We start from the raw sequence: 25721 nt of genomic DNA, 5'->3' as shown, positions 1-25721 counted from the left end.
ATTTATGTGCCATGGTCCATGAGGTCTTGTTAGATTATGGCGCTGGCGTCAGGCACGGGGAGACATGAGTTTGTTTGTCTTTTAAACCCACAAATAAAATGTCAAGTCCATGCCATAGGAAATGGGGAGGCAGACTGGCAGAGAAGTAACTTTGTAGTCATGCATATATTTTTAGTTTTGCAGCACTAAAGTCATAACAATATTAAATATATTATATAATATTAAATGTAATTAGTCCTCACCACACTTCTAACAACGCCCCCAGGTACATACAGTGGCATATTTTGGAAAAGGCGCATAACAGAGAGCCTGATCGCCCTGTTGGGTGATCATTCACCACAACTCAATGGGAGATCACTGATCTTCCCAACTTGCCCATCAATACTACAGGGCCTTCGAGGAGTTGGCAAGATCATGAAACTCATGAGCAATGACAGCAACGTGGGGGAGGGGAGCAGGCGGCTCTGCCTGTCCTTAGGTCTAGGGACATACCAAACATAAATACAGCACATAACATAACATTTTAACCCTTTTTTAGACACAAAGCCCCTTTTCTGCATATGTTGCTCTTTTGTATGAGCTTAGAATGTTTTGGGAACCATATCTGATGTCCGTCTTCTCTGTGAGTTAAGTGTAGTGTTTTCTGTGTGTGGTATTTTAACCACATTAGTTCCCCACAAACAGTGCAGAGTGTCTTTTCTTAAAGCAACAGTATACCACATTAAGAAAGTTTGCCGGGTATGAGTGAATCAGCGTTATACTTGGCCCACAGTCACATAAATAGTCGTGGTAAAGCCCTACTCTTAGCCATGCCTCTAACCACACATAAAAACAAAGAATTTGACAGCCGATAAGAGCCAATTCGGCCAGTTCTTCCTGATGTGAAGTCTTAAATTTTAACCAGTCCTTTGTCTAATCTTAGGTTTATAATAGCCACATGCTTTTGAATTTTAAAATGTCCTCACTTTCTTAGCCTCTACATAACATATGTTTCTATGTTACCACTTCTGCTGGGAGTTCGTTCCATTTATCTTCCGTCCTCTCATTAAAGTAAAACCTCCTTGCTTTACATCTAAGCTTCTGACTTTCTAGTTTAGATTATGCTCTCGCATTTCTTCTCCTTTGAAATAAACTTCCATTAAGTTAAATCCCATTATGTAGTTAAATGTTTCTTTCATACCTAACCTCATCTCTCTTCTCCCATCCAAGCTATACATTATTGAGAACACTTAAACAAACATGTCCCTTTTTGGCCTGTTGAAATAGTAGGTATGAGGGCATGATAATGTGTCCAATTACATTTATTCTATAGCGTGATTAAAAGAAAGAAGGGAGCAGAGGAGTTGTCAGATAAGAGATTACCGAGTCTGCAGACTCCAGATTTCTCACTCCATCTGTATTTCCTCTAGGTTCTTCTCCAGTTGTGTCCTGACCTCTCTCATGCTCCCCCAGTAAGGATGGAAGACACACAGCTTTTCATGTCTCCTCCCTGTCTGGTGTCCTCCTTTGTGCTTTGCACCATACTAGTCTAGACCGATGAGGCTTTCATTTTGTATTTGTTTATAGATTTAGGAGACGTGCTTATCTTTACAACAAATTGGATTTTCTGCAGGCATTAAAGGCATGCCTATAATTACTGGGTTTCAAAAATATTTTCTTGTGTAAGCCAGATTTATGATAGCCTTGATAGTCTGATTGTATCCAAGCGCTCAATGTTTCACGAAGGGCACTTTCACTTTATGAGTGGTGACCTACTGATATCTAAAGGGACCACGCCACTAAGGAAGAATGCATATCACAAAACTTTGTTAATACTTGAAGCAGCCAATCAGTGGCAGCAAAGTTCTCTCAATGAAATCAAAGGGGTTATTTTCCAACAAACTCTCACCAGACCCTTGTCCACAGCATTTGCTGCCCTAGTGCTGGAGCTGACTTGCAGAAAGTTCCGTATTGTCCCGGTTATAAGCCATACTTGTCCACTTAACGTAAATCTTTAAATTAGGGGTGCAGCCTATAATTGGTGTTTAGGTATTTTTTATGGCTCCCTACCTTATCTGCAAAACACTTATGTGCCCCTATCTCTTTTCATGGGGCTCCACTTCTCTTGTATCTTCTTGTTCTGTCTTGTTTCTTAAGTCTTCTGCTTTTCCCCGCGTGTTCAGTCTTGACTGCCAGAACAATTCCAGGGACACCCGCACCCCGAATGGCGGAACGTTTTAGATGTCCCTGTGACTCTTCTCTTCTGCGTAAGTGTCCTAAGAAGCCCCAAGTTTCTGGACCTCTCTTTCTCTGCAAATCTATCTGCACATGGGCAAGGCTAGCCCCCGATAGCATTAAATGGGTTGGGGAGAGAAGGAGAATGGGATAGAGAGTGTGTGTGGCTAAGCACCACTTTCCTGCCCCAGAGAAAGAGGAGAGTGACCCAGAGAATCAGCTCTTCACCTGGGGATTCCAGGTCAAATCTGGAGAGTTCTCAGGTATGGTCATATCATGGTGTTTGCATGAAGCACATCAGATATGGTCTCCAGGGGAGGGGGGTATTAGCTGGGGATAGACCTTGGTCTATCCCTACCTAAACACATTGCTAATGGCCACAAGTTTGTAAAATAAAATATTTTGTAATTGAGCCTGAAATGCAGTGTTGTATACGGTTATATGGAGGCTGTCGTCATTATCATGATATTCACAATACCTTGGAACCTTCTAAATAAGCCGACCCTGAGACTCTTCAAATATTAACCCTCTAATAGCCCATTGTGCAGATTCTATGTAGTGACCAAATGCGCTAACCAAATGGTCCTAATACCAGTCCTCATGGAAACCTTGGTATTAGGCTGCACTTGTCAAAAACACAGCATGTAGAATTCATAGATGTCTAGTTATACTTAACTCTTCTCATATATGATTCTGGGCCTCTGTGTCTCTAAGTCCAATGGAAATTTTTTTTATTTTTCTCATTAACGTACAAAATGTAAACCTAGTTTTTGGTCAAAGATGTTGAAAACGTTATTCTCTTTTTTCTAGGTTAATGATGGACAGCACCATGAACATGACTCATGGGTATTTTCTCTTGTAAGTGTTTATTGACTTGAGTGGTAATGTCTTCCAATGGCGATGAAGAGATGGACATTGCAGACTGGCTTGCTGCTATCCACCTGGAGAGATACCAGGAGAGCTTTAAGAAGCATGGCTATTACAGTGTTAAAGATATCCTCTCTCTTGATAACGAGATCCTTCAGGAAATCGGTGTTGGTGCCACAGGTCATCGAAAGCGAATCATTAGTCGGCTGCGACATATTTCAGGAGAGGTGTGGCCACCCTCTGGCTTAAGCTGCATGGACAGGGAGGACTCTCAAGAGGGTATAAGTAGAAACGAGAAAGATAATGCCGTTAGCAATAAGACTTCATTACTAATGACCAATGAAGTGGCTGAAAACAAGCCCAGCTTACAGAACCTCAGTGAAAGCAAGACCACTTCTGAACCTACAGTCAAGCCTGTGCCAAAACCCAGAACAGTATTTAACAAAACAGCGAATACAAAATATCTTGTTGCACCATCTTCAGAGACTTGTTTAGAAAATGTTGCCAGTACTTCAGGAAACATTTTTGTACAAGAAGGTTTTGTTTCAATAGGAAGCAGCTTGGATTCAGGGGATTGTACCAGACAGAAGCCAGAAGGGGTGGGGTTGGAGGTTGGGACCTCTTTGTGTTCATCCGCTAGGGCAGGGAAACCTTTTCATCCCTTTCCATCTCTCCCTATGCGTCAGAACAAAAAGACTTCTCTGCCTGGCTTGACAAGTTACAGAAACGTGCTGCAGATGGAAGCGGATACCGTGCACTGTTCTCCAATATCGGGTTTGCCTTCCTTTGCTGGAACTGAGGAGGAAGTTACCTCCTTTTCAACCAATGCTACCCCTATACAGGAAACGCTGACAATGATATCCAATGAAATCTATTCTGGGTTGAGTCCTGGGAATGGACCTCTCAGTGATGCTGCAGACACTGAAACACACAGATCCAATATGAACCTTAAAAAAGACACAATAACACAAGAAGTGACTTCTCCACCAAACAGACTAAAGTAAGTGTATTTTAAAAACTCATTTTGAATTGTTACAGTTGGACATTCTGTAATGGAAAGGGGAGACAATACCTTGTTGACTAGCTGCCGTTGAACTGCAACTTCTATGACACACACAGTCTGCATTTATCAAACCTAATGCTGGCTGAGTACCCACTCATGTTTTATCAGACGTAACAATAAAAACAAAACAAAGGGATACCTTGTTTTTTATTGAACAATGAAACAAATTCCTATTTTAGTTGATTGAGACAATTCAAAAAGTCTTTGATTTTCTATTTGATACAGTTTCTTTAGAATACAATTAATACCTAAGCAGTGTTACTTTTTACCTACAATGCTTTTTAGCTTTGTGATTAAATATATATAGCGTTAAGCCTTTTTTACTTTTAATCATACAGCAGCTTTATTCACATGATGAGATTGAGTAAAAACACAGATATCAGAGTCAATAATGGCTCTTTTTAAGATGGTTTATGTAATCTTCAAACCTTATCTGATTATGTTATCTATCATGCATGGCAGGTATTTTCAATAACATATAATAGTTAATATGGAAATGTATCCCCAGTTACAGAGGACATTTTGTAACTGTAGCTGCACTTCATAATAAAATATTTTAAAAATAGTCAATTATGAATCAATCCTTAGGTTTTTTTTATATACATTTACATTTCAAGCTTGTCCTTGAGTCTGCAGCAAATGCCTTTGCATCATGTTCATCATAGGCTATAATTTTTGTTTTAGTTAGGTTTAGGGTAGTTTAGGTAAAACATAGACATTTTTATTAATTGACCCCCCTTATTACTTTTTCTGCCTCTGTTCTGATGAGAAAGCTTTAAGAAATTGAAAATAAAATCCTAACTTTGTTATATAAGACCTCCTGTCCCGTGAATGCTTTTGCCACATGACAGGTTTTGAGGCAGCAGGTAGGAAGTGGTTAATTTAATAGTTATGTGGAGTTCCTTAGTCTGGGAACAGGGGATTCTTATAGATAAGTGTACTGAGAGAACCAATGATGGAAGTCTTAGATAGTTTCCTGGAGCCATTGAAAGAGGAAAGGGCGGAGGTTAATTTTCAGCTGCATTTAAACAATTGTAGGAAGTCTTGGTCTTGCTGAAATTATATTAATGGCTTTACATAACTTGTTAAAGGCAAAAGCTAACACTAACTAATACCTACTTCTGGGAGTAAAATTTACATTGATTGTCGATTAAGGGCTTGCATGGATAATAGGTAACGCTGCCTCAAGAGCAGTGTGAATGCATAATATTGCTTCACAGTGACTAGCAATTATACCTGATTAGTGGCTGCTTCGTTTAGATTACCGCAGAGGAGGAATTCTGCATCTTTAAAACCAGCTCAAATGAGGAACACTTCTTCACCAACACCAGGGTGGATCAGAGATGGCGTTTCCCCAAGGCCACCACCTATTGGAAATTCTGCTTCGCCAAGAACCCCCCGGATGAGGAGTAGTGGTGCAGTGAGACCAATGCCAGTAGGTACCAGTGCTCAACTTACCCTAAACCAGGGTAAGAACTCTCAGCCAACCACTGGGAATATTTCACCCATAACATACACTGCAGCTTCTTTGAGGCCAACACCATTAGGGGATTCAGGATCACCAAGAATGCCACGTGTGGTACACACTGCTTTTCCACGACCCTCACCCATTGGACATTCCGCTTCTCCAAGACTACCCCGTTTGAAAAATCCATCCTTACTTATAGTGGATAGAACAAAACATGATGACCTTCCTGGAACTACATCGATGAATGTTACCTCATCTAAATTTGACAACAAGAAACAGTCCACATCAAAACAGGGAGCAACAGGAAACACGTCACTGCAGAGGCAATTACCAGTCATGAGAAACACGTTTCAGCGGCCCACACAAAGTGAAAGAAAAAATTCAGCACAGTTCCAGGAGACTTTAAGTGAACGTTCACCTCGGCCAAGTCCGGTTGGGAATGCTGGTACAGGTAATATTTGTGTACAGAAATCATCTTCGATCAGGTATACAACACCACCAAAACTTCCAGTGCTACGAAGCATTCCCTCAGCACATTCATCTTTGAAAGCAGTTTCTCCTCCAAAGTTAGATGAAGAGGAAAAATACACATTAATCACTACAGCGGTAACCGAGAATCATGTTTCTAAAAGACCAGCTCCAATGGGAATTTCACCATCTTCAACCCTAAAAAAGTCCCTTATAGGGGTATCTGTACCAAAAACCCCTTCACCAAGGACGACAATAGCAAAAAACTTACTCACCCCCAAACTGAATTTAGGAAAGCTTGGTATTTTAAATCAAGGATCTCCTGAAAAAACTGCGATCTCAAACAAAAAGCAATTTGGAATTGAGCCAAAGACAAAATGTGTGCTTAATGCTGCCGCGCAAAAATCAAAAGGAACAAAAAATGATTTATCACCCAGGTCAGTAGAAGTGGAACAATGTTCTACAGACAGAACAAAAGCAGGGGGAAGTAAGCTCTCACCCAAGCAAAAAAATGAAAAATATGATTTATCAATACGAAAATCTGCAGGAAGCGTGACTTTCCAAAGGCCAAAACAAACGGGAAATGTGGGTTTACAGTTATCAAAATGTAGGGATGTTGTGGCACGAAATTCACAATCAAGCGTTGTGAATCCAGTGGGAAATGCTCAGCTAAAAAGTCCCACAAGCAATACTTGCTCACCACTATCAAAAGTAATAAAGACCATTCCTTCAGCAAAACCAAAACAAAAGGATGCTGGTCTTTTGTCCAAAACTAAGCCACTACAGAACAATGTTTCAGCAAGACCTCAGCCGTTGGGAAATACAGCTTCAGGATCATCTAAGCCACACAGAGAGATCTCCACAGACAACAGAAAACCAGCAGAAAGATCTGTCACAGCACCTCAGAAAACAGCGCGTCAACTTTTACCAAAGCTTCCCTTCATGCAGAAGAAGACATCCCCTAAAACAGCACTGACAAGAAACTCTCTTTCCAGAGCAGGAGACAATGATTATCTCATCTGTGGTCCAGGTAAAAAAAATGTTTGTTTGGAAAGCATAACGCTCGAAGAAGACACTTATCCTCCAGATGTGCTGGACATCTCTTCTCACGTATCAATAATAGAGGATGATCTTGACTTGCACAAAGATTATGACCAATCGTGGGAAATGACATTAACAGAAAAATCGCTAGAATCTGCGCTAAGTCGAGCTAGTTCCTCTGCATTTAAACCAATACAGAATGAACACTTAGTACTTGTAAGGCCTAGGCTAAGAGGACCTAATTTAAATGACTCTGTTGTTGAGCAGCAGCTCTGGACTTCCAAAGCCAAGGAAGGGTAGCAATCCTTTGGGACATTTTGAGCATATATTGAAATGAAATGTAATATAACTGATTATTTGTAAACAAATATGGTATTAGCACTTCTGCCTCTACAAAAAGTCTTCATCCTTTAATTCTGTAGTTTTGGAAAAAACACTAATGTTGCCCAAATAAGTTGAATGAGAAATAGTCAATTTAAATAAATAGAAACATTTGGCATTCTTTCAAAGCACTTGTAAAGGGGGACATGTTTTAAAGCGGTAGTAAAGGTAGAAGATAAATGCAAGTATAATAATCTATAATAACTTTTTAAATGTGTTTTCTTATTCCAGTACTTTTTATTTCTCAAACTGAAGTATTGAATGTATGGAAACTCTCTTGACTATCAGAGTGGATCTGTCATAGGATTCTAAAAACAAAAAAGAATATTACGATATACGCCACAAAGATCAGGGACACTTTTTAGTGGGAAAACGTAGAGTTGGATGTGAAGTCACATAAGCTTTTGTGGCCCTCATCAGAGGTGAAACTCTGGTCCACTAAAAGGTATCACTAATTTCGGAAAAAGGCCACCAGAAGAAAAAGTTTCCCTGCCTAACATACCTCCATGTGTCATACATGGTTTTTTAATGATTGTCACTTTAATTTGTAAATTAAATAATAATTTAAAAATAATTTAAAAATAAATAATTTTTATGATATGGAAATCTATGGTTTTGAGAAAAGAGAGAGGATACAAAAATACATCTTAAATACTTCAAGGAAGTAAATAAATAATGGGGTAGATAAACTATATACAGGATAGTATTTTTTTTAAGAGAGGGTAGTAGATAAGCTGAATACCCTTGTGGAGGTTAATACTGTGAGGAAATCTTAATGCTTATAGGATAAACATAAGACTATACTGAACATTAGGAAAGAAAATAATGTGCATACTTGATGGATCAAATATCTACCATCTCATGTCAAAGGGGACACAATTATCCTATGCATTAAAGCTTATATTATTATATTATAGGCTGATATTTAAATTAATGTATTTTTTTACTTTTAAATTCAGCAGAATTCGCTCTATGTGTTTGCTTTTATTCTCAGCCCCTCGCCCCAGCTATTTGCATTGCAGGAGATGCACACGAGATGCATACTCACTACCAGCCTTCTCCACTGCTGTCTTCTTGAATTCCAGGGGTCTAACGAGACCCCCCCTGTAGAAAGCGCTCCCATTAATTTCAATTAGAATGCTTTCCTGTCATTGAAACAGCAGAATGGGGTGGCGGTAAGTCATTTATTTCTAACCGGTAAAGACTGCATATTAAAGGATTAACAAAGTACTTTAATTTGCCTTCTTTTTTAGTGGGACTGTATAGGAAATGAAATGGCTCTTTTAACCCCTTAATGACAAAGCCCGTACATGTACGGGCTCAAAATGCATTGTTTTTAATGGGTTTAGGCCCATTGTCCTTAAGGGGTTAAAAACTTTTATCTGCTAGACTGTAGAAGTCTATGCATCCTACTGCACTGTTGAGTGACACAATCCTGCAGCATGTTCAGTTTTAAATGGTTAGTCTGGCAAAGCTTAAAAATCTGTTTTGTGTAACTTAGATTTATTTTTTTACCTTTACTACGCCTTTACTTGACGTCGCTCTATATTTTTATGTATACAAGATTAAATTAAAAGTATGTAATATATGGTGTATTTTTGTTGTGCATTAATAAAATGTTTGGGAGGGTCTGATAATTTTTTTTATTGAACCTTTTTCCTTTCTTTTAGCCTCAAGTCATTTGTACATGAGAATGTGTGAGAGTCCGTGGCTTATAGGTTATTATAGGGATTAGTATGTATATTTAGAAATACCATACAACAATTCAGGTCTCAAAGCCCTGAGTATGAGTACTGGTAGCTTGGTCGGTGAATGTGTCATTTATCCTAGTAGCTTCCCTGGATGAAATCATATTCATATCCAGGGTGTACTGTGACAAAAGGGTCATATTCACTCTACCATTAACATACCTCCCAAGCTTCACGTTTTCCCAAGACAGTCCAGGTTTTCAGGCACTTTTCTCTCTGAGCCACATAGTTGCCCAAATGACTCTCTCTTGTGTTGCAGCACACATCTCCATTGCAGCTCCCACATGTCAACCTCACAACACAACACTTATGCAGCTGAGAGGCACAGGGTGGCTCTTTAAGTGTTGCAGGCAGGGGCCACTCCTCCACTACCCACACCACCCAAACAAAGGTGTCCCAATTTGGTCACCTGAAATGTTGGGGGGAATGCTATATTCTACTCGTTATATTGAAATTCAGTGCATTATTCTTGGAGTGAACCCCAGCATAGTAAACACATTTAGAGAAACCATACAACTATAAACAGAAGAATACATAAATAAAAATACTATGTCACTCATTGTTTTTTTTTCTAGCAAAATATTGGTAACATTTCTTGCTGTTTTAATTGTATACTCTATATTCTTTCTTTTGCTTGTTTTTTTTCTTTATGTGTCATCTTTTATGTTAGAATAAGGCACCATATGAAAAGTTCAGTGTAAAATTGGTTTTCTCATTCTAATAAAGCAACAGTAAAATTCTCAGTCTCAAATAAGCTCACGAGCTAGAGAGACACAATTTATTTTACATATACATTTCTGATGGTTGTGGCTAAGAATATTTCCTGTGAGATAGCTCACTTTTACCTAAGAATTATCTTTTATTGGTATTCAAGAAAGCTGATGCATGGTTATTTATTAGAGTTAGGTCACTGGCATCTATCTCAGTCAGTGGAAATTATCAAAATAGAAAAAGGCTCCAGGCACTCAAGGGTTCCATCAGGCAGATTTATTGAAGGAGAAGGACAACAACGTTTCGACCTCACGATGAGGTCTTTATCAACTTGATAAAGATGGAAGATGGAACCCTTGAGTGCCTGGAGCTTTTTTCTATTTTGATTTACTGGGGAGCTGGCCCTTCCTGGCACAGCTAAGCACCTGAGTTCCTGTGGGGAGTGTGTGCAGATTCCTGATTCTGGTGACAGTGGAAATTATCAGACCTCCTAGCATTTCAAATGCCTAAAGGTGAACACTAGTATACTCAGGGCCGGCCGAAGACTTAACGCCGCCTGGGGCGAAGTTTAAAACGCCACCACCCCCCCCCGCCGACGCCGGGGGGGCGGCGGCATTTTAAACTTCGCCGACGCCATTATCTACCCCCGCCCCCCCCCCGGTACTTACCTTTAAACAGTCCTGCGGCGAGTCTCCCTGCTCTGCCACGGTGCCGGCTTGTAATGCTGAGCGCCGGAAATTGACGTCACTTCCGGCGCTCTGCATTACAAGCCGGCACCGGGACCGAACAGGGAGACTGGCCGCAGAGGAGAGAGAGAGAGGGGCGCCGAGCGGGTAAGCGAAAACCACTCGGTGCCCCTCTCTCTCTCTCTCTCTCTCTCTCTCCTCCGCTTCAAAAAAAAACAACAAAATAAAAGCGCTTGGGGCGGCAAAGTGCCGCCCCTTCTAAAGTGCCGCCTGGGGCAATTTCCCCAGTCTGCCCCATTATAGGGCCGGCCCTGAGTATACTCTTAGGGATACTCTTAGGGCTATTTGACTTGACATGAAATCCATTTAGAAGAAGCCTAATGAATTTGAATAAATAAACAGGAACTCAAGGGACAACACAGAGACCCCATAATTATGTGAATAGGTTTTGTATAATTCTATCAGTGTAAAGCAGGAAGGACTACTGCTCAGTAGTCCATTCTCGGCAACCACCTTTAACCTTGGTTGACATTTTTTTATTTTAACATTATTGTCAAAGTAATAATGGTCATGAGTATCAGAAATCATGGGCGTGATTTATTCGAATATACTTATAGTTAATATTTTGTATCACATGCCGAATGCTGTCTCCTACATTTTAACTGGTTTGTTACACCATATTAAAAAAAACATCTTTATTTTGTTTCGGTTAAGGGACTAACGAACCCATATGCATAATTAATGCATATACAATATTTCTATATTTTGATACATGGTTGTGAAAATGTACAATAAACACTAAATAAATTACCAAAAGAGTAATTTAGTCTTAAATAACATGTATTTCATGTATGCTTCTATTTTAAAATATAAATTAAATGCTAAATAAATAAATTTTATTATTTTATCCTTTTTCTGCCTTCTGCATTTATTTATTATTTTTATCTTTGTCTGTCCTGTAGTATATAAGCAAAAAAAGTATATTTATAAAGTGCAAATAATTCAGGTTATGATTTTGATTCATTTATTATTGCTTAATTATTTATATTTTTATGTCATGGTGGGTGTGGAAAAGCAACTTTAAATCCTGTTTCATTTTTGTTAGGTAGTGTTCTGGATGGGTCATATGACTGTACTTACTGTTGTTAACATTGTAATTTGCAAATAGTTTCCAGGATCCCCATTTATAATCAAATTAATATATTTTTTAAAATATGCATATTGGTTGTTGAAGCATATTTGTATTATTGTATATCTGCATGATTGAGGGTAAAGCAAAATACTCCCTCTTAACCGCCAAAGCTCAACACCTTGTATGTATATTGATTTTGATCTAAATGGCTTTTTGATCTCATGTAAAAGTTGACTAATTTACATGATGAAACTCAACTCAATAAACTCAAGGTATTCCGATTAACCAAAAAACACAGAGATGAGAGTAAAAACTGGAATTTTATTTATTATCGTTCTCAACCTCGTATTTCAATTATATAGCGACAGATCATTATAAAACTTTTAGGAGTAAGGCTGGCTGAAGAACCATAGGACATGCTAGTAAACCAGTAATTCATAATACTCTTTGGATAGCCAGAGGTGACACAAACTCACAAAGATGCAGTTTAGCAACTTTTAGTTAATTTCCTGCTAGTACTATGCTTAGTGTTTCTGTCTCATATATATCTTTGCCGTCGGTTGATTAAAATATAATGTTTTTCTGACAGCTGTTCAAACTCTTCGGACCTAGAGTTGCCTGTTGTCCCAGAAAGACCCCTCTCTAGTTTAGGTAAGACATTAACATTCTTCTTTACCTCTTCTTACTTATTAATTACCTTTATGGAAATACAGACATATTTACACTAATACAGATAGTAACCAAAACATCTGAGGTACTATAATAGGTAAGAGTCCAGGGGGTGGTACTGTAGCCCTTAAAGGGTACACAATGGGGTATTTTTACCAAAATGATAAGTTGTCTGTTGACTTAAGGCAAATTAAATACAAGTTGCTTCCAAGTTCATGCAGCTGCATAATCTTTACATGTTTAATTTGCTTTTGTCCCCAACTACAACTTGCAAAGTTGCACATTTAAAAAAAATGGCAAAAAAGAAAGTTCCCAGGACCCCATATTAACCAAGAGGGACCTACGAGTGCCATCCTATCTTCCGTCACCCCTTAGTGGAGACATAGAACTTAGCTTAGAGTCCCCCACCCCACATCCTGTTCCTAATCATACTCCCCTACTATGCAAAGAAAATGGGCATTAACCCTTCAGTGATGCATGTATCCTAATTCACACCTCCCCCACCATTGCATCCCCGTTGCGAATAATCAAAGGATGATGCAGTGGTACACGTGTATAATGTATTCACCTCCTGCACAACTTCGTTCCAACTTGCATTTTACTGTTTTGCATGTACTCTATTGTTTTATTGCCCGCAGATTGGTACATACATTCTTTAGTTACTGGAGTTAGAAAATGTAATTTCTGTCATATTTGACTTCTCCCTGACTTTAATAGACAGTTAAGTGTGATAGGGTGGTAATTTAATGAAAAACAGAAGTTTTTATTTGTTGAATTAAGAAAAAAACATCTTGATACGGATATTGGGAATTTTACACAGTGCATGAAAATCAAATAAATATGCTGTGCTAGGACCTAATAAGAGACTAAATTAATGGTTTAAGGAAGTTATATAAATACATGAATTGTTTCTCTGTTTTCTGTTGGTGCAGTACCTCCAGAGCCTGTCAGCCCGTACTGTGAAGCTGTCTTCAGCCGGCAACCTCAAACCCAGGAGCCAAAGGTAAAAAGAAGTATTTTCAATGTTTGCCGACGATCTCACCATTTAATAACTCAAATCCAGCACAAGCTTTGTGTTTTCAGGGGTTCAAGACAAAATAAGAGGGGGGTCTGCAACATGTTGATATAACATCCAGAGATTACGCCAACAATTAAAATGGTGCCACACACCCTTCTGCTCAGGACCATCAAGGTCTAAAGAAACAAAACTCCTACATATAAAACAAATACCCCCTTTATCCGATCCAGTTTTCCAGCACCTCCCCAATATTTCCGAAATGCCATATTAAATCACCTCCATATACTGAACAATATCCTTACCATATTATTACTGCGCCCCCTAAACCCACCTTCCACTAGGGCCCCCTAGATCATGACAGCAGCATACCTGTAGCCCGTCTTCAGAAAGGAGTAGTGGGTCGCCACTCCATAAATCTTGATGAACGTTGCTATTTTCTGGCTGTTCTGAAAAGCCTTGAGATGGCCGCATCATAGCAAAACGAATAATATCTTTATTTAACCCCTTAATGACAAAGCCTGTACATGTACGGGCTCAAAATGCATTGTTTGCAATGAGTTTAGGGACCGCCCATTGTCCTTAAGGGGTTAAAAATCAAACCTTTCCAGTGCCCTACTTTTAAACCTATATTGATATGGAGCACAATTACGTAGCCTTCCATAATGAAACACACATAGGGCTTATTTCTAGTGTTTTTATTGAATGATCTATTTTGTTACTCAGAGTTATATTTTTCCAGCTCTGACATCCAAATTCATAGCCTGGGCATTCCAGGAAACATTTTCTCCATTTTCCACGATCCCTCTCTGAAGACCACACCGGAATATTACTGTCAGCCGAACAGGAATTTATAAGCTGCTTCCTGGACCCTTCATGCATTGTTTTAGCTAGAGATTGTCTGCAGTTCCTCTGTAATGCTATTATTACACATATCTTAGGGTGTGGCAGTACCGTAAAACATGCAACTAAGCTCCCAAACAACATAGGAAAGCAATTTTATATGAATAAGTGAAAAGGAAAATACATTATTCATTTTTTTTTTTTGCAATAATGAATATTGTAATAATAAACATTAAGTTTAAGTGGGAGTTCCCCTGAAACAAAGTATGATGGGGGCATTATTTTAAATTAAACTATTTATGAATCTGCATTGTTTGATTCAATTTAAAATACAGTTTGAAACAGTTTTTGTAATTTAAACCAGTCATTGGAATGAGGGTAAGAATTTTTTTCTGTTACTAGCAGGATGCCAAGAACACCAAAGTACGGACTTGTGCTACTATGCCAATGTTTGCTCCTGGGGAGGAAAAGAACAATCCCTGGTAAGAAACCTACGTTTGATGATATCATAGCTTTAAAAACATCACTTTATACAGGAAAGTTATTTGAAATATACCCGTTTGGTATAATTTGGTAAAATAATCTGTTTTGCTAGTGGTGATGGTTTCAAACTATTTACTTTTGATTATTCGGCATTATCTCTGGTTTTCCTTATTGATGTTTTGTCATTATTAACTAATTATTAACTAATTTGGCAGTAACATATGAATTTAAGTGCATTCGTTTATCCATAGCTTTCCCTTCTAATAACAGGTCCACCAGTGATCAAGGCAAGGATAAAAAGAATGATGGCGAGGAGGAAAGGTCACATCGCATCTCTCAGATTGTACACAATGAACTGGAAGGTTACTCCACTGTGGATGCCCCACCAGCCAACAATAGGTTTAGCCTCCCCTCGCACTTGTATAAAGATGAGCTATCAGAAGACTTGACCATATCACCATATGCCAGCTTCACTTCGCTGTCAGACAGATCCCGGCCTGTGCTCTGTGGGTGGCTTGACAAACTGTCTCCTCAAGGGTGAGTTAGGTTTTGTTGATAGTCACCATTGGATATGTGTGTTTTTTCCTGGAGAATAACAGTATTACTTGGATGTTCGTAACTAAATTGAACATTTAAAAAAAATAAAGTGTCTCAAATCCCATGGATCATTGTACCAACAGACATATTTAAGTTGGTGGTATTTTGTTCATGACTACAAAATTTTTATTTTAAATCTTTTCCTGTGTTTTACATTTAGATGGTGCTCCTTTAAACTGCGGGAGCACATATATGCTAGGAGCTAGACAAGGTTCTATGGTCCAAAACACGTGCCTGGCTTGGCCTGGCTCATTGGGAAGAATTAGAGACAAGCCAACTAAAATTATCCCTCCCATCAGTATATTGGTTGCTGAACATGAGTTTTCTGCTTTTGTAATTCCAAAATGTCTATCACATTGTGATAGAGTACAATATACTGACCTTAATATAGGATGCAAATTTCCACAAATTTATCATAAAACCAATAATAAAAAAACAGTACGTATTTTTAATTAGATCTGTACTAAATATAACTGTAAGTCAGGTTTCTATTTCAAGGTTTAAATACAGGCATTTTGGAATGTAAGATTCTATTATACATTCCAAATAGAAAAAAAAATTGCCGTGGAAAACAAAATGCATATGAAGATAAAGAAATAAGAATTAATTGTCATTAATCTGTCTTGATATGTTTTATTGCAATGATTACATGACTATAAATAGATATTTATGTCTCATTTTATCTTTAATTTAGAAACTACGTCTTTCAGAGAAGATTTGTTAAGTTTGATGGCCAAACTCTAATGTATTTCAGTAATGATAAGGTAATATATAGATTTTAGAAAGGTAAGATACCAATTTGGAAATCTATTTCCAAAACCGTTCTAAAACATGTCTATAAAATATCTCTCTCCTTTTCTTTTTACCTGCTGTACCTAAAGAGGTGGACAAAACGGAGAGGTAATATGTAAAATACTCTGGGAGATCTATTTAATGGAAAGGATGTATTACGTCTTTGTTTAGGATAAACTAATTGTTAAACAGCTTAAGTGTTCTGTAAAAATGCAGCTTTGATTACTATTTTTTGCTGGTTTTCTGAAATACAATTAGTGAAATGTATTTTAAATATTGAAACTTATTCATCCGTACATTGAATATTTTTTTATTTCAGTGGTACAAAAATTAAGTTAATAGTGTTAAATGCAACAGCAATGACATGTCAAACACAGATCTTAATGATCAGTTGTCATGTAGTGGTCACCATAGTTCTGCTTCCATGTCCAATATTGAAATTATTGGATGTTTATATAAACACTACAAAAGCCGCTTTATTTTTTTTTAAGAGCTGGGAAGATACACATTAACTATGATGAACATATTTAATTATTAGCCAGGTGTCAAAATCTAGGAGCCACGGCTTTCTTTTTCCTGGGCTTTGACATACTGACCAAAATGTTGTGAACTGATAAGATCGCTGATAAGATCGCTTTCCAGGAGTCTTTTTTCTTTTTTTTTTTTTTTTTACATAACCCCCAGTGTATAATCACTGACAATTTATTGTTTATATAATGCTTCTAGGAGCTGTATCCTAAAGGAGTGATTCCCCTCAACTCCATTGAAATGGCTCGGTCAGCCAAAGAGAACAAATTTGAAGTTGTCACAAAACATCGGATTTTCGTTTTCAGAGCTGAAAGTGAAGGTGATATTTTACTAACGTTATACATGCTATATTAAAAAAAAAAACATTTCTATGTAATTAATTACAAAAATTGATTTAATGCTCTGTTTGCATTTCTAGCACAACCTTAGTGTTTCTTTCAAAAACAGGGAACGCTCTAAGTGACCCCAAACTTTTGAATTGGCGTGTATGTGTATACGAAGTCACTTATTGATGGCTAAAATCAACACATGTTTTTTCTTAATTATATTTAGGCAGTGATAAGCAATTATAACCGATGTGTGTATTGGTATTAGTAAATATGACCTACGGACCCAGATTTGGTTGAAAAGTCAGTTAGGCACCACTAGTAGTGTGGTACTTTAATGAGGGAGAGGGGAGGAAGAGGTCGATCATGGCCAAAAATGTGTTGATTGTAGATCTATAAAATATTTAAAAGAAACCAACCAAGAACCTAGTTTGCCTTAATACTTGTACTTATTTTGATGGGTCATTGTTTCAGATACATATGTAATCCTGTTTATTTCCCCTGTTACAGCTCAAAGGGCTGAATGGTGCTCTGTTATCCAGAACAGGGTAAAGGAACATTGCATGCTTTTCCCAAGGACACGACCAGGCTGCAGTATCTTGTGTAAGAGATCCGGCTACCTGGAGCTCAAAGGTTATAAGTCAAGAATTTTTGCTGTCCTCACAAATGATGAACTCTGGATTCACAAAAATGAACAGGTGAGTACAGGAGGGATTTAATATAAATACACTGATCAGCCATCACATTATGACCACTGACAGGTGAAGTGAAGAACACTGATAATCTTGTTATCATGTCACCCGTCAGTGGATGGGATATATTAGGCAGCAAGCATATATTTTGTCCTCAAAGGTGATTCGTTAGAAGCAGGAAAAATGGGCAAGCGTAAGGATCTGAGCGACTTTGACAAGGGCCTACTTGTGATGGCTAGATGACTGGGTTAGAGCAGCTCTTGTGGGATGTTCCTGGTCTGCAGTGGTCAGTACCTATCAAAAGTGGTCCATGGAAGGAAAAGCGGTCAACCAGCGACAGGGTCATGAGCGGCCAAGGCTCATTGATGCACGTGGGGGGCGAAGGCTGGCCATGATGCATCCATGCAGGCCCCATGCAAATTTGCCACTGGTCCCCCTGTCCATTTTTATGGTGTTGCATTGTTGCTGATTTTGTTTGTTCTTTGCAGTTATATAAAATGGGAATTGGGATGTTTGTTATTGAAATGCATGGATCTACTATACGATGTGCACGGAACAAGACCTTTGAGCTGATCACACCACAGAAAACTTTCAGGTAAAAAGGATATATTTAACAGACGATTAACAGCAATACGATACAGTGGTACCCTTGTTCATGCAAACAACAAAGTAGTTTTATTATAACTGTTCAAAAGGGACATCTATAGATACTAGACAGAAAGCTGCCTAGGAGGCACAATGCCAAACTTATTAATGTCAAATAAATTGTATTTTCATGCAGCACAAAAACCACAGTTCACTTAAAGTAAAGAAGACTCTTGAGTGATAAAAACTACAACTTTTTAATAGCCATGAACTTCTTTAAATGTTATCGGTATCACAAGTCAAAAATACAATTACAGTTTTTGTACAGTGAGGACAGGATAGTTACAGTATAGAGGTGGTAGTGTGTGCGGAGAACTGGGTGGATTGGGGAAGCCTAACTTGTTTCACATTAAAGAGCCCATTATTATATTAATGATTATGTTACTTAACTTACCATATGAGAAGGTAATTTCTTCTGTAGCCCGGTAGGTCAAATGTATTATGTACTTCTACTGTCTTAATGATGGGGACCATCAACAGATCTAACTGGCCATTACCAAAAAAAAAACTCCATAGAGAAACTATAAAGACACACTTTTTTCTTTAGTTGACCCCATGGTCACACCTCTGATAAAGTGCTGGAAATTTGCTCCACCTCTTCTGTTGACTTGCATGCAGCATTTTGGTAATGAGGAGACACCAAACATTGCAACTAACGTTGCACACATTTGTTTATATAACATTTTAGGACAAAGCCTTACTGATGCACTCTTGGGTTGTATCCTTGTATAATCTTCTCTGCTGACAGAGCAGAAAATATTGAGATGTCTTTTTTTTAGTTTCACTGCAGAATCAGAGAGGGAGAAGAAGGAATGGATGGAAGCCTTACTGGAATGTATATCTGAATCACTGTCGGACTATGAAGTAGCAGAGAAGATTTGGTCCAACAAGGCCAATAAGATGTGTGCTGACTGTAAAGCATGCAATCCTGACTGGGCCTCCATTAACCTGTGTGTTGTAATTTGCAAACAGTGTGCGGGTTAGTGTTTATTTACACCCTTACACACTCACACATAACACAATTTGAGATAAAGTCAACATCAAGCTCTATTTCAGGCTCTCAAAAGACAGGAACTGCAAAAACAACCTTTCACAACAAACTTAACACTAAGAATGATGCAACCTGAAAGTGGACATGTCACTTTTCTTTAATCCTGCATTTTACAGCTGTGTAAATAATAGTTTTGTCACGTTGAAACAAAGATCTTCGCTTCCCTGAGCTATTTTTTAAATTACATATTTACAAATAGATTATACTAGTTAACAAACATTACATTAATTCATGATTTTAGTTTGCTTTGGATATCACCAGAGCATAGTGTTCTAGTGAACAACAACTATGTAACAGATTAGTTAATAATAATGAGAGGTATTTGTAAGATTGCCCTTAGCATTGTTAAGCATTGTTACACATTTTAGTTTACATATATGCAGCACACTCCGATACAAGAAATGAAAAAAAAGTTGTTACGCTAATTCATCCATTAAAAATACTAAACTTTATTAATCTTCACACATCAATGGAAATGGGACAAAGAATGAACGAAATGGTGAAAAGAATGGGACGCTGATTCTTTGTCCCATTTTCATCGATTTGTGAAGATTAATAAAGTTTTGTATTTTTAATGCATGCATTGGCGTAACAACGTTCTTTTTCATTTCCTGTATCGGAGTGCGCTGCATATCTGTTCAGAAATCTTGTCTTTTCTTGATTTGTTCCTGGGGGGAACCGCTGCAGCAGCACCTGATTGGGGTCCCACAAGGTTATTGTCTCTATACGAGTAAGAGACGTGTTTTTCTTTTGGAAGCTCCTTCATACTGCTATCCTGCATCTAAGATGAGACCAAGGACTGATTACGATTTGAGTCTTTACAGCAGAGTTGGCAGACTAGATGGGCGGAATGGTTGTTTAGTACTTTGTCTCCATGTCAAACTAATAGTGAGCTCAGAAGCTGCTTCCTATGGTGTAGAATCCATCTTCACAAATATTTGCTTGCTAATATACCTAATATTTTTACCGCCACACAAAGTATCTGTATTTCTTTTGCAGGTCAGCACCGGAGTTTTGGGACCAATGTGTCTAAAGTACAGAGCTTGAAACTAGACACCAGCATCTGGAGCAATGAAATTGTGCAGGTTTGATGATACAGTCAGACGTTAATAAATCACTGTTAGATTTTAATCTAATTTTAACTACAAGTCCACTATTACCAGACAGTATTAGGTGACCTTATAATGATGAAATCGTAATGAAAAAATACAGATTAGACAATACACACAACAGATCTATTTCACGCTCTCCTGGTCTGCATGTTAGATATGTGGCTTTAAATTCAAAAACAGTGATTAAAAAAATAGATTTTTTATAAAGAACAACTGCACAATCATTCCATACTATAGACTAAGCACTTATCTGTAAAGGAGCTTCAGAAGGCAAAGACGACCTGGACGCTCTGACTACTTTGCACCTGATCCACTCTATTTCTGTCCATAAAGCCTTTCACTTTTTAAAACTTTATCACTCCAATATTTGGAGGTGTTGGGAGGTGTTTTGCCATAGGGGCACCTGTTTATATACGGAATGCAGTCTATTAGAAAAATAGATGTAATACTTCTAATATTGAATATTGTTATTTAATATGTTTAGCTCTTCATCATCTTGGGTAATGACAGAGCAAATCGGTTCTGGGCAGCAAGGCTTCTGCCATCAGAAGCGCTGAATCCTGATGATAGAATGGAGCGGAGAAGGGATTTCATCACACAGAAGTATCGAGAAGGCAGGTACAGAGGCCCTCATCCACTATATAACACCCAAGAGGAGATACTGAAGGTAAGTCATATTTAAAAATAATCTTGACTAAAGGAGCTGAAGCAATGTTTTACAGATACATTTTGTATAAGATGAGTGAAATGCATTGTTTCCCTTTTCTGACCACAATTCTTCTGAGCCAGAAGCTTGCATCCCTTGTCATTAAAAAGAAACGTAACCCCTCTTTGTATAAATGTGCTCTGCTTTCAAGAAAAGCCGAGATTATCATCAAATCCTTCCTTTGTGATAGTGAAGTCTCTCTCTTCTAAAAAAGGACCCAGACCTATGCATATAAAGAAGCATAGAAAATATTTTACAGTTCTCAGTGGGTATAAAAATCAGTTTTTTTTTCTTAAATAAATAATTAGGTAAAATGGGACAACAATAGTGTAGCATTTGAAATAATATCACAGTTTTTATGCAAAATCTTTAAGTGGTTTCTGGTTTAGCCAGTGTACGTTACCCATCAGATCTTAGAAGCAGAATTTGATGGCAGATAGAAATGGTTTGGCCCATCTAGACCGTCTGTTTTGTCCCTGATATAAAGACACAAACATTAATCAGTCCATGATCTCATCTTAGATTCTGGATAGCTTTATGCGTATTCCATGCATGCTTAAATGACCTCACTGTTTTAGCCTCTGTTTAATTTACCTGTTATCTACTAACCTCTATGTAAATTAAACCTTACCAACCTTACATCTAAGCCTTGTTCTAAGATTTCCTTTGAAATAAACTTCTGTTCTGTACGTTGTTAAATCCCTTTATGTATTTACGAAAGTCACACCGAATATCTCAATGCAGACTGAGGTCTTGTTGTTTTCATTCATTGAATTTGTTATGGATAAGAGAGCTAAACCTTTGTCAAGTTCATTCAGCTAGAAAGTCGGCCTCGCTTTATATATAACAAATTGTTGAAATAGTGAGGTGACAAAATATCCCACTGATTTAAGAAAGCACCATGAAGGACAATCCAGCTATTCTAGTGGCGGAAACTTTCTCGTGTTGGCTCTTTACGAGGCATAGTGATTGGTAGAGTTAGTGAGTTAAGACCTCATGTAGACTCTCCAGACAATTTCCATTTTACTGAATAAGTTGAATTAGGGCCACTACGGTGTCAGCCAGTGCCATGTCTCTCTTGATTGAGGAGAGGGATATCTGGTAGCTTAGGTCCAACAATACCAGTTTGGTTCTGCTTGGACATGAATTTATGTAAATTATCTTAGCTGTTTAACCCTAGTGACCATATGTTTATACCCAACTGGGCAACAGTGGCTCATTGGATTTAGACAGGGTTTAAAACAGCCCAGTACTGTCAGTTACCCAATAAAAGGCAAATAATGTCTAATCACTTCTCAGTTCTCCCTCAGTTCTGGTGCCAGAATGTTGTATTTGCTAAAATCTGACATGTAAATGATGTCCTGTAATTTCCAATACTCAAAAGTCTTAGTAAGCCATAGATGAATCACAAGCATGTTTTTTTTCACTTTCACACTGTGATCGAGTTTCATATGTGTGATCAATGCCCTTATTTGGCTGCCTATAATCCAGAATATATTTTATTTTAAACATATGACTTTGTTTGGTATTTTGCAGGTGCTTAGTGCAGCTGTTACAGGCCCAAACTTGCTTAAGTCTGTGATGCAGTTTTTCTGTGAGGCTGAATCTGTGGCTGATCCGCTCGACAGCTCTCCTCTATCTATGCAAGCTGGGGAGAACTGGAAGACAAGCACCACCAGGATCAGCAGTAAGGACCGACATAATCATGAACCTTCAAAGTCTCCTAACTCTGATTACTGAATGATGCGCCCTAGAAGTCTATACATACATTCGTTGTCAAATAATCTTATTACCTGTATCCATAAAAGGTTAATTAGTTAATATTGTTTAAAAAAGACAATCAAACGTTTCCAAGGTATCACGTATTCTATTAATCTAGATAACTGCAAAAACCCTTCGCTATATACATGCCAGTTAGACAAGGGGAAAACTTCTTCATGACTCCAATTTGAACAATCCCTCGATCAACAACTCTTAAAACTATGAATAGAATAGACTCGACATGTGCAAATGGGCCTAAAATGATTCGGTTCATCCTAAAGCTTGAGGGCATTTTTAACTCAGGAACAAATTTGTTTTCCCCCAGTGCCCACATTCTAAATGTTTCCCTACCTTCACTGTCAACCACTTCTGCATCTTCTATCTTCAATAAGCCATCTTTTATCTTTGTCCGCGTATCCACACACATGACCTGGCAGGAACTACCGCCAAAATGGCAGCACTTCCAGTGGCGTCCTTTACCCGATCCTCTAATCGATGTCGACGGAAGCACCGCCCTTTTTGGTTGACGTTTACAGGCGGTTTTTGTCAGCGGAGATGTGGACGAAGATAGAAGATTGAAGAGAAGGGAAAACATGAAGATGCAGAAGTGGTCCACATAAGCAAGGGTGATCGGCAATTAAGGGATCAGTTAGAGAGGATTATAGAGCGTGAACGAGTGAGAGTGTAAGAGAGAGAGTATGAGTGAATGTGTGCCCTCGTATTTCAGGCAAAAATTTTGAGCATTTGCTTTGTTTTCCTGCAATTCGTTCTAATCGAGGAATTCACCAGAATTCTGTAAATTTGCAATTTGTATGAATCTGAATGCACAAGTCTAGAACATAAACTCTAAATAGGTTTCTAACATTTCAAATACAAAGTCTGTAACAATTTATCTGCATCTATGATATTCTAGCATTTGAATTGTTTATGCACGTAAATTGTCTGTATGTTATAGATAAAAATATTAACTGTTTTGTGGCTATGCAGTAGAAGGACAAGCATCAGAGGACTCAAACCAAGCCAGAGTTTATGATGAGATCATGCAACCTGTGGTGCATTCTGGGTATCTTAACAAAACATCCGCGTTGAGCAGAACAGTTGCTGCTAAGAAGACAAAAGATGGTAAGAAAATTGTGTCATACACATATGTACATGCTGTGTGAAATTCAGCTATTATGCAATGTTTAGACATCCTCATCAATTTGGTGTAAAATGCTCACATTATTTAAATGAATGCATATAGGAATAAAATACAATATGCTGGTACCATTTCAGCCAATCTGGCATAATTCTTTATTTCTTTGTTTTTTTTGTCGCATAAAAATATATAATTCTAAAACCCAAATAATATTGTTCCTGAAACAACTGTACTGCTCTAAAGTTCTATTTAAATCTTACCTTAGTTATTCTACTTTACATGATGACTTCACTAAACAACCTTAGTTATTCTACTTTACATGATGACTTCACTAAACAATTTTGTATTGTGCATATCACTTTCTATTTTAATATAGTGAGATAGATACATAATTAATGTTGTTGAGTGTGTCAATAAGGACCTGTGTAACTGACCCCTCTGCCCCCATTTCACTTACCTCTAGTAGAAACGTTAGGACAATGGTGGGAAAGGTCAAGATAAATTGTCTTTGGTTCAAATCAACCAGGATAGAATCCAGCCGCTGATTGCTGAGTGATCAGTAGACATGTTTGCCATTCATCCATTCAAATACAGACAAATGGAAAAAAAACTAAATACCTGAATATTTGAAATGGTTAAAGAAAAGACTTTTCTTTTAGTGACTACGATTAGAGGCAGGACTAGGAGACACATCTTTACCAATGTGGGGCATTTAGAAGAAACATCTATTTACACAATATTTTTTTAGAAATACACTTTATGCTGCTTATATCAACACTCATGTGACTTTTAAAACAGTAGGACACTATGATACACTCATTCCCACAAACCTTCCAAACACTTAGAGAACTAGGACATCAGAGAAGGAAAAGAGGAAAAAACTCCAAGTATCAGTGGTAAATGCTAATAACAACAACTATAAATGTGTGTTTTACATTTTATTTAGAATTCTACAAAAACTGGTGTGTTTTGGAAAGATCACTCATCTTCTACGAGAATGACAAATGCTCTGAACTAATTGGGAAGATTGCACCATCAGAAGTTGTTTGCATGGGAGTGAACAAACTTGAAGCACTGAGCAGTCCATCCCCTGTGGAAAGGTACTTCTCAACAACAGTATATACTCAGCAGTCAAATGTATAATGATGGTGTACTAATGGAACTAGTTCTTGATCTCATATCCCGATGTGCTTTGGTTTAGGTATCGGTACACATTTGAGATCATCCTGTCTTCAGAAAAAATGCATCTGTTTGGAGCTGACACCTCTGAAACTATCCAGAGCTGGATAAGTGTGATTGGAAAGGTATTACAAAAATCTTTAGTTAAAATGCCGTACAAACCAGATAATTTTAAACTGTTCCAAATAAGCATATCATAGCTGAGAGATCCCATTAAACCATATTGGTGTCCCCTCTCACAAATATACACTGATCAGCCATAACATTATGACCACCTGCCTAATATTGTGTAGGTCCCCCTTTTGCCACCAAAACAGCCCAGACCTGTCCAGGCATGGACTCCACTAGGTCTCGGAAGGTGTGCTGTGGTATCTGGCAGCAAGACGTTAGCAGCAGATCCTTTAA

At 38.0% G+C, this 25721-nt stretch overlaps 1 protein-coding gene across 1 annotated transcript in view; it reads left to right on the top strand.

Annotated features, from left to right (window-relative positions):
* ARAP3 (ArfGAP with RhoGAP domain, ankyrin repeat and PH domain 3) overlaps positions 1–25721 on the top strand; it is a 62935-nt gene that overhangs the window by 13285 nt on the left and 23929 nt on the right. The window contains exons 2-17 of the mRNA XM_053462554.1: positions 3025–4081; positions 12369–12430; positions 13381–13451; positions 14709–14788; positions 15060–15326; positions 16081–16150; positions 16905–17025; positions 17543–17730; positions 18213–18319; positions 19149–19348; positions 20420–20505; positions 21017–21199; positions 22775–22925; positions 23987–24121; positions 25084–25237; positions 25339–25441. Coding sequence (XP_053318529.1) covers positions 3099–4081; positions 12369–12430; positions 13381–13451; positions 14709–14788; positions 15060–15326; positions 16081–16150; positions 16905–17025; positions 17543–17730; positions 18213–18319; positions 19149–19348; positions 20420–20505; positions 21017–21199; positions 22775–22925; positions 23987–24121; positions 25084–25237; positions 25339–25441 — 2961 coding nt within the window. The 5' untranslated portion in view covers positions 3025–3098. The remainder of the gene's footprint in view (positions 1–3024; positions 4082–12368; positions 12431–13380; positions 13452–14708; positions 14789–15059; positions 15327–16080; positions 16151–16904; positions 17026–17542; positions 17731–18212; positions 18320–19148; positions 19349–20419; positions 20506–21016; positions 21200–22774; positions 22926–23986; positions 24122–25083; positions 25238–25338; positions 25442–25721) is intronic.

Source organism: Spea bombifrons, chromosome 4, assembly GCF_027358695.1.
Source record: "Spea bombifrons isolate aSpeBom1 chromosome 4, aSpeBom1.2.pri, whole genome shotgun sequence".
Taxonomy (NCBI): Eukaryota; Metazoa; Chordata; class Amphibia; order Anura; family Pelobatidae; genus Spea; species Spea bombifrons.
Note: the sequence above shows the minus strand (reverse complement) of the source record. Positions and strands in the feature narration are given on the sequence as shown.